The sequence below is a fragment of the Talpa europaea genome, assembly GCF_964194135.1.
Source record: "Talpa europaea genome assembly, chromosome: 12".
In the NCBI taxonomy this organism is placed as follows: domain Eukaryota; kingdom Metazoa; phylum Chordata; class Mammalia; order Eulipotyphla; family Talpidae; genus Talpa; species Talpa europaea.
In genome coordinates, this window is record NC_140079.1 from 47,664,159 (window position 1) to 47,673,691 (window position 9,533).

Consider the following 9,533-nt stretch of genomic DNA (forward strand, 5'->3'; position numbering starts at 1 on the left):
TACTGATTGAGGGGGGACGCAGCGGCTGAGTGACCTGAGATCACGCTGCCGACCCCCTCCCACCAATTGGCGAATGGTGGACAGAGCAATAAGTGACCCTTATCAGGGTCATGGAATAATAGGGAGCAAGGCCTGATCTGCCTCCAGGGTCACCAACACTTGGGAATAGAGGTCTGAGTACCCCAAGCCAACCCAGTGGACCCTCCTGGCCCCCTGCCCCAGCTGATGGGGCCACTGGGGCCCCAAGCAACCTACCTAACCATCTAGATCCCACCCCACCTAGCCATGGCTGGCTCTGAGGGCTTCCAGTACCGTGCGCTCTACCCATTCCGCCGGGAGCGGCCAGAGGACCTGGAGCTGCTGCCAGGTGATGTGCTGGTGGTGAGCCGGGCAGCCTTGCAGGCACTGGGGGTATCTGAGGGCAGCGAGCGCTGCCCACAGAACGTGGGCTGGATGCCCGGTCTCAATGAGCGCACACGGCAGCGAGGCGACTTCCCTGGCACCTACGTCGAGTTCCTGGGGCCTGTAGCTCTGGCCAGGCCTGGCCCTCGTCCCCGTGGCCCCCGCCCACTGCCTGCTAGGCCCCGAGATGGGCCCCCCGAGCCAGGTGAGCAGTCGGCAGGGGCCCTGGTGGGGTGGGGAGGGGGTTCCCCTCAAACCCTCAGTTTCCTCTTCTTTCCAGTGAGGTGGTGAGGCCTCTTCCAGGAAAGGAGGAATAGCCATTTGGTCGGTCAACAAGTGTTGGCCAGGCTTGGCACAATTCATGCCACAAGGCCTGGTCTTGCCCTCGTGGGGCTTCTGGTTCAAGAAGTGACAAGAATGTGATTAGGTAATCATTAATGCTATGAGGAAGGAGCCCTGCATGGAGAGAACTGAGGGTGAAGGACTCCAGGTAGTGGGTACAGTAAGAGCAAAGGCCAGGAAGTAGGCATGTAATAATAGATTTGGGGGCTGGGGAACAGTAAGGTGAAATGAGGAATGGGAGGGCAGGAGCTTCGGAGGATTTATTTTTGCATAGAAGAACTAGGGTCTAGGTCAGAGGTGCAGGGGGCGAGGCGTGGGAGAATTCACCTGAGACAGAGTGGGGAGCAGAACAGGCGGATCTACTGAAATACACTGCTGAGGGGAGCAGTGGATGAGACAGGAGAGGTCTGCTGCACCATGTGGGTTAGCTCCCTGGCTGGGGATTGAACTCATGCCGATAGCTTGATAACACTGAGACTTTATCCCCTGCGCCACCAGGGAGGGCCAGCTTCATAGGATTTTGAGGATAATGGGGAGTGTTCAGTAAAACTCAGTGTTCAGACTGTTCAGAGGCTCAGCTTAGCTTCACATCCTGCAGTTTGCAGATAGGATGCAATGAGGAATCCCGTGTTACTCTGATTGTACATGATTTCTAAGATGAAAGGAATCCCAAAGCCCAAAGAGGATAGACTAAGTCTACACAATACAACAAGGGGCCAAAGATCCTTGACTATCCCCCACTTGTAAGGGGTGTGCTGGGAGTGGAGATTCAGTGGCATTGGCATTGCTCTAACTGTGTGCTGGGCAAGGATTCCCACTGGGTTCCAACTGGGGAAGCTGAAGCTCAGGGGTGGGGAGGAGGTGATGAGAGGCTGCATGTACTGACAGGAAGACAAGGTGCGGGATCATACCCCAAGGCCCCTACCAATGGCCTGTTGGGCACAGTGCCAGAGGAACTCTGATGCCCAAAGCCCCTAGCACAGGGTGGGATGGGGCTGCTGACTCGGCATGGTGCTGGCTGGGCCTTGCAGCATCTGGCGTCTCCAGGACCCAGGCCTGCATCTGCCTGTCCTGCCTGGGCTGGAGGGGCAAGAGGCGGACCCATCCGGGCTGGCAGCCAGAATCTGCCTCTCCCCCTGGTAACAGCGCCGCCTCCTCTGCCTGGCCTCAGCTCAGCCACCACACATTCCCTGCTCAGCTTGGCGGCCCAGCCCTGCCCGCCAAACCTCCAGGGCTGTGGGACACCCCTGCTTAGTTTCCTCATCTACAAACAGGAGCATTGATCTCTGCACTTCCAGGGTCCTGGGAGCACCTGGAAACATGCTAAGGCCAACACATTTCCTCCAGCCCCAAACAGGGTATGAAGTGTAGAACTCCAATGTTGCTGGAGCCCCAACCCAGCTGTGCACCCAAAGGGATGTTGTTCCTTCTCTCAGCCTCTCTAAAATGGGAATGATGCCTGTTGCACATGGGTCACAAGCAAGTTTAAACTGAGATTCAGAAACTTGGTGGCAACCCTCCCCTCCCCGACACACACATACACACACACACACACACATAGCCTTCTTTTCTCCTCTTTGCTTGTTTTTTCTTTTTAAAAAATTTTTTTTGGCATTTTCCACACAGCTGGGCCTCTCTCCAACTTGAGGCCCCACCTGGCCCATCACTCAGAGAGGCCCACAGGCCCCAGCTTGCCCCTGCTGTGTGCCAGAGCGTCCCCGCCGAGGGCCAGAACCATAGCACATGGTGGCGATGCAGGCCAAGGCACCCGAGCACAAAGGGCCCCGTGGACCAGGAAACGTGACAGGAGGGGTCCAGACCAGGGAGACCCCTAGACCTGCTTGGGAGGGCTTCCAGCTTTTTCAGAAAGGGTAGAGAGGAAAATGACTTAGAAAATAGAGAAAGGTCCTTGGAATCAGATGTTCTGACCCAGATGGGAACTATTTTCCATTTATTCTTTTCTACCACTTCATTGTTCCCACTGAGAATGGAGAGGTGTCACATCTGCCAGTGTCTCAGTTGAGGAAACTGAAGCCTGGAAAGGACTGGTCCTGTACCCAAGTCTGCACAGTGACCGATGGCAGAGCCCCAAACCTGCTGTATGAGTTTCCTGGGGCTGCTGTAACAAGTTTCCACAAGCCAGGGGGCTTCAAATAATAATTTATCCTATGACTACTCTGGAGACCAGAAGCCTAAAATTAGGGTGCCTGCACAGCCACACTCCCTCCAGAAGCTTTGGGGGGATTATTCCTTGTTGCTTCCTGCTTCTGAGGGTTCCGGGTGTCCCTTGGCTTGTGGCTGTGTTACCCCAGTCTCTGCCTCTGTGGTCACATCGTCTCTTATAAGATATAAGTAATTGAATGCAGGGCCCAAAATCCAAGACGATCTGGTCTCAGAATGCTTAACTTAATTACAAATGCAAAGGCCCTGCTTTCAAAAAAAGGTCACAGTCATAGATACTGAGGGTAAGGATGTGGCCGTATCATTTGGGGAAACTAATCAATACCTCTGAAGTTGTATGAACTAGATTTTAACCCAAAAAATTGTTTCCCAAAAACTCAGCCCTCCCACCTCCTCCAGCCCCCACGATGGGAGCCACAATGCTGGTTACTGGCCTGAACCAGGCACCTGGATCTACCCTGTGAAGGGCTGAGTCCTTCCAGGAACCCTGCTAACATACTGTCCTCTCCTGCCAGGCCTCATACTCCCTGACCTGCCTGAACAGTTCTCCCCACCTGACGTGGCACCCCCCCTCTTAGTGAAGCTTGTGGAGGCCATTGAGCGGACAGGTGAGCCTCAGCCTGGCTGCAACCTCTGGATTCTGCTTGCTTACCTCTGGTGATGGGCAACTCATCCCCTCACAGGCCTTCTAGTCTCACTCTGCCTGGAAGAAGGCTTAGCTAGGATGTTCTGGGCCTCCATGTTGACCTGGGGGAGGAGTGATTCTCAGGGGAATGGGAATGTGGACACCACAGCCTACTCCCTATTGCAGTGCTGTGCCTTCTGCCACCATCTCCCTCCCGTGCCCTGCACTTATCTCTGAACTCTAAAGTGAGACTAAGGGAGGTTAAGTAGCCACCCAGGACCTCATGGGGTCTTGGTAGCATTTGAGAGGTAGCCTTACCACCTGAGGTGGAGCTGACTCACCCCGACCCCTTTCCCCCAGGACTGGACAGTGAATCCCTGTACAGACCGGAGCTGCCTGCCGCACGCACAGGTGAGGGGAAGTTTCAAAGGGCAGGGTGGGTAAGGAGCCAGCCAAGCCAACATGTCCCTCTGCCCCCACAGATTGGACCCTGAGTGATCTCGAGCAGTTGGACGTGGCAGCCCTATCAGACTGCGTCAAAAGCTTCCTGCTGGCACTTCCCACGCCCCTCCTGACACCTGAGGCTGTGGCTGAGGCTCACCGGGTCCTCCGGGGTGAGCTTGGCAGGGAGTCTGGCTAGGGGAGAGGGCTGGAGCTGCCAAGTTTCTACCTCAGCTCACTTGGCCCTGGTCATCCATCTGCAGAGTCCTCAGGGCCAGTGGGGCCAGCACTGGAGCCCCCAACGCTGACCCTGCACCATGCCCTCACGCTGCGCTTCCTGCTTCAGCACCTGGGCCGGGTGGCCAGGCGATCCCCATCCCCAAACCTGGCCCTGCGAGCCCTGGGCACCACCTTCGGGCCACTGCTGCTGCAGGCCCCACCACCAGCAGCAGGGGGCGCGCCAGATGGGTGAGCACCCAGCCATGGGGCTGTTGCTTTAGACAGGAAGTAGAGGAGCCAAAGAGCTTGGCCATTGAGGGTTGCAGACCATGAGAAACGCTAGCAGAGGAGTGGAGAATTCAACCTGCCATGCACTGGGGTGGGGCTTTCAGTGGAGGAAGTGGGGGTTGGCAGAAGCTAAAGCTGTGCAATGAGCTAAGGTAAGATAATAAGGATGGGGCCTGGGCTCTGGGAAGACCCCCTTGGCTTCTGACCCCACCCCTGGTGCTGCACTCTTGTTTGTTCATTGTATGTCATTTACTGAGCACTTACTGAGTATTCATAAACAGGAGTTGGCCCACACACCTGCCTGTGTCATCCTTTGTTCCTGCACGTGCTTTCACATGTACCCCAGGTGTGAAATACGTGCAGGACCACATGCTGCACTGTGCATACCATCCTGCTAAGCTCACTGCACTCCTCCACCCCTAGGACTGAGCCTAGCCCCGACTTCCCTGTGTTGCTGGTGGAGAAGTTACTTCAGGAACATCTGGAGGAACAAGAGGTCGCACCCCCAGGTGACCCCTCCCATATTATTATTTGTTGTTGGAGCACCATGAGTGCTGACTCGGGGCTATGCCAGTATCAGCAGGCTGAGTTGTAGTGGGAGCCAGACACAGCATACAGTTGCTATATTTGTTTTCCCGTCTCCCAGCACTGCCGCCTAAACCCCCTAAGGCAAAGCCAGCCCCCCAAGTCCTCACCAATGGGGGAAGCCCACCCTCCCTGCAGGATGCCGAGTGGTACTGGGGTGACATCTCCAGGTAAGGTTGTAGGGCAGGAGGGTGATGGTGGCACATGGTGGGCAGGGCCTGAAAAACAGGGTCTCTGGCACGTGGCCCCATCCTGGGTGTCCCCACAGGGAGGAGGTAAATGAGAAACTCCGGGACACACCTGATGGCACCTTCCTGGTCCGAGATGCATCCAGCAAGATCCAGGGGGAGTACACGCTGACCCTCAGGTAGGGGCCAGTCTCGCAGGGTTAACTGGGGGTGAGAGGTAGAAAGGAATTCTCTGAGGTCAGAAGGACTGAGGGTTGCACAGAGAGTGGGATATGTGTGGTGTCGGGGCAGGAGATCAGGGAGTCAGGCACTGATATGCTTTCTTACCCGCTCCTAGGAAAGGTGGGAATAACAAGCTGATCAAGGTCTTCCACCGAGATGGGCACTATGGCTTCTCAGAGCCTCTCACCTTCTGCTCTGTGGTGGACCTCATCACCCACTACCGCCATGAGTCGCTGGCCCAGTACAACGCCAAACTGGACACGCGGCTGCTGTACCCCGTGTCCAAGTACCAGCAGGTCCGGGGCAGGGGCGAGAGCTGGGGAGGGCAGCATCTGGCCAGCCCGGGGCCTGTTTCTCAGGTAGTTTCTCTGATCATACCGGGTATCCCCAGGACCAGATCGTCAAGGAGGACAGTGTGGAGGCAGTGGGCGCCCAGCTCAAAGTCTACCACCAGCAGTACCAGGACAAGAGCCGCGAGTATGACCAGCTCTACGAGGAATACACACGCACCTCCCAAGTAGGCACACATGCACCACCACCCCTACTACCACGGCCTGCACACAGGTGGCACCCCAGAACCATGGGGCAGTGGTGAGGCCACACGGACTACTGTCTGCTTCTAGGTTGCAAAGTAGTCACTGAGCACTGGGGACTGTTCTAAAAACATAGAAATCAGTGTACATGGTTTTTAATCAGGTGAGGGGAGGGGAAGACCAAAGGACAGAGGAGAGGTCCCAACCAGCCTCCCAGGAGTAACTGCACCCAGGGCCTGGGAGCTGTCTCTTTCTCAGGCTTCAGAGTCCCCTCCTGGAAGCTGGAAGTGTGGGTCTTAGTTATTTCTCCATCCCCTTAGGCCAGAATGCTACTCAAAATGATAGTGCTAACCTGACAAAAGGTGGAGACGGAGGGTCAGGTCACAGGAAAGAAGAGCATCTTTTAAAACGGGGAAGGGGAGAGGTTTTATCATTCAGGGTTGTGTTAAACTTCTGTGGCAAGTTGAGATGTAGCTTCCTCAGACTTACTGACTGGTCTTGGGCTAAGAATTGTTTCATCTCCCAGGGAGTTTCTTTCTTGTCCCTTTGTACTGATGGATCACTGAGGTACTGACAAGACATTGGGTTAGGATCAGTTAAGAACATCGTGATGACCTGGGAAGTGACTTAGGTCCCTTGAGCCTCAGCTTCCCTATTAGTAGTTCAGACTTTTTAGGGAGCTGCAAAGCATCGTGAGACGATGCCTACGGACGTGTTCATTGTATTACTAGCATCTGCCACAAGAAAGAGCCCCATGAACTGTAGCAACTAGATTTAGTAATTCTCAGCAGTGCTAAGAGGTTCAGGTGGTTGTAAAGATAATCTTAAGAGGGAATGAGGTCTTAAAGATCAATAGCTCATGTGGTACAGCAGGAACTGAAGGGATGATGTGCATGGCCTGTGCAAAGGCTCCATATCAGAGTTGGGTTCTGCCTTCACCCCTCATAAGGGACTTGTGGGAAGTTCCAGGAGTTGCTGAGATTCACCCTTTCCTCCAGGAACTGCAGATGAAGCGCACAGCAATCGAGGCCTTTAATGAGACCATCAAGATCTTTGAAGAGCAGGGTCAGACGCAAGAGAAGTGCAGCAAGGAGTATCTGGAACGCTTTCGGCGTGAGGGCAATGAGAAAGAGATGCAGAGGTGAGTCTCGCCCCTTTGCCTCACCCCACCCTGACTTGGTGCAGTGCATGTGGGGAAAGGAAGGAAATGGAGGGGCAAGCTGAGTGCCAGGGGGAAGGGGTCAGTTGAAATGGGCTTTGAAGATGAAGAGTTTGCCAGAAAGAGAAGTCTGTGGAGATAGCATGTTCAGAAGCTGGGAACCATCTGTAACCTCTGTGCCACTCCCCCCAAAGGATCCTGCTGAACTCTGAGCGGCTCAAGTCCCGCATTGCTGAGATCCACGAGAGCCGCACAAAACTGGAGCAGGAGCTGCGGGCACAGGCCTCAGACAACCGGGAGATCGACAAGCGCATGAACAGCCTCAAGCCAGACCTCATGCAGCTGCGCAAGATCCGAGATCAGTACCTCGTGTGAGTGCCTATGCCTGTGGGTCTCCCTTCAGTGCAGGGGTCCCTGGGATGTCATTTCTGCAGGCATCTCCTTCCACAGCCCTTCCCCTCTCCTCCAGTCGTCCTCTCCTCCTACCCACCCAACCCCCCCCCCACACCGGCCCTCCCAGCCCCCTGGACGGGCTCCTTATGGGTCCCCCTCAGCCTCATAGTCTGTGAAATGGGAGTGCTGCTCCCACAGGGCTGAGTCATTGGAGCCTTCCACAGGATCTGCTCCATGAATGTGTAACCCTCACACAGTGGGGCTGCTACCTCGGCTCAGATCCCGCCTCTGCGTACTAACCCTTACAGACCCTGGCAAGGGCTTTCTTCTCCTGCCTGCGCCTCCACACTATGTCCAACTGCTGTGCTGAGCTCTCTACACATTTACTCATTCTGTCCTCTCCAGGTGCTTTGTAAAGTTTCCCCTTTACAGGACAGGGAAACTGAGGTACAGGATAGCTACCCTGGGCAAAGGCCAACCGCACAGCATGCAGCCCTTGCCAGGAGGACTTGTTCTGGGAGCTTGAAACAGAATCATAAAGGTGGGGTATTTCCTGGCAGAGCTGGGGATCCCTCCTGTATTCAGGCTGACCCCTTGTGGCAACCCAAGGGTATCACACTGAAGCCCTCACTTCTAGGTCAGCCCTAGCCTGCAACTGGGCAGATCCACTGTGGACTTGCCTGCCTCTGCTACTGTCTCATTTTCTGATCAGCCTACCTTTTCTTTTCCCCTAGGTGGCTCACCCAGAAAGGTGCCCGACAGAAGAAAATCAATGAGTGGTTGGGAATCAAAAACGAGACTGAAGAGTGAGTGGCCACCTGGAGGGTAGCTTCCCAGGGAGGGCTTCCCAGAGGAGGGGCCGTTTGGGGTGGATTTTGAAGAATGAGTAGGAGTTCACCAGGGAGGGAGAGTTGTCCAGGCAGCAGAGGGACCTGGAATGCTGGTGGATGAGTGACCAGGGCCCTTCCCTCCTCCCGTGCAGCCAGTATGCACTGATGGAGGATGAGGATGATCTTCCCCACCACGAGGAGCGCACGTGGTATGTGGGCAAAATCAACCGCACCCAGGCTGAGGAAATGCTGAGTGGGAAGCGGGACGGCACCTTCCTCATCCGTGAGAGCAGCCAGCGGGGCTGCTATGCCTGCTCTGTGGTGTGAGTGCTCTGTTGGGGGGGCCCAGAGTGGTCTGAAGGCCTGGGGGAATCTGCACCTCTCTCTAGAGCTCTCATTGTGCACTGACTGTGCTAGGCCTCAGGAAAACCGCCAGGAACAAGCCACCCCTGACTGCCCCAGGGAGAAGGGAATGTTGGGGACAGGGGAGGAAGCTGGGATAATACCCAGAGGCATCTCGATCAGGGTGGGTTGCAAGAAATGGGGAATACCAGTCCTGGCAAGGGTCACCCACCCACAGGGGAAGTGGAAGAATCCAGCTGGGAGAGCCTGTGGGGACCCATCTGACCCACCCCTTGATCCATGCCCTCAGGGTGGACGGTGACACCAAACACTGCGTCATCTACCGCACAGCCACGGGCTTTGGCTTCGCGGAGCCCTACAACCTGTACGGGTCGCTGAAGGAGCTGGTGCTGCACTACCAGCACGCCTCGCTGGTGCAGCACAACGACGCCCTCACCGTGACGCTTGCCCATCCAGTGCGCGCCCCTGGCCCCGGGCCCCCACCCGCCACCCGCTGACCAGCTCAACACCAGGAGACCCAGCTCAGACCAAGACAGACCGGGTCTCCACCTCTCTGTCTGTTCGTCTGTCTTCTTCAAAGGTCTTTCCCTGTCTCTTTTCCTCCCCAGCTCTCTTTCTCTGGGTCTCTGTCTTTGCTCTCTGTCTGTCTCTCTCTTTTTCTCTCCAGCTCTGTCTTTGTAATTATCTTCCTTTCCTTTCTTCTCTGTGTCTGCCTGTCTCTCTGTCTGTAGCCCCACCTCCCTCTCTCTCTCCTCTCTCTTC

The 9,533-nt window shown here is 55.7% G+C and overlaps 1 protein-coding gene across 2 annotated transcripts; it reads left to right on the forward strand.

Annotated features, from left to right (window-relative positions):
• Positions 1–285: 285 nt before the first annotated feature.
• PIK3R2 (phosphoinositide-3-kinase regulatory subunit 2) lies at positions 286–9,268 on the forward strand (the record flags this gene model as incomplete). 2 transcript variants are annotated; one of them, XM_084249092.1, is made up of 15 exons in its annotated part: positions 286–607; positions 3,408–3,533; positions 3,911–3,961; positions 4,033–4,164; positions 4,255–4,459; positions 4,922–5,007; positions 5,145–5,253; positions 5,352–5,450; positions 5,609–5,789; positions 5,885–6,010; positions 7,025–7,167; positions 7,380–7,556; positions 8,313–8,384; positions 8,561–8,731; positions 9,061–9,268. In XM_084249092.1, the coding sequence occupies 15 exons, from the start codon at positions 286–288 to the stop codon at positions 9,266–9,268; spliced, it is 2,208 nt and encodes a 735-aa protein (XP_084105218.1). The 2 variants fall into 2 exon arrangements, with proteins under 2 accessions (XP_084105218.1, XP_084105219.1); XM_084249093.1 differs by having other exon boundaries at positions 3,441–3,533.
• Between the last annotated feature and the right edge of the window lie 265 nt (positions 9,269–9,533).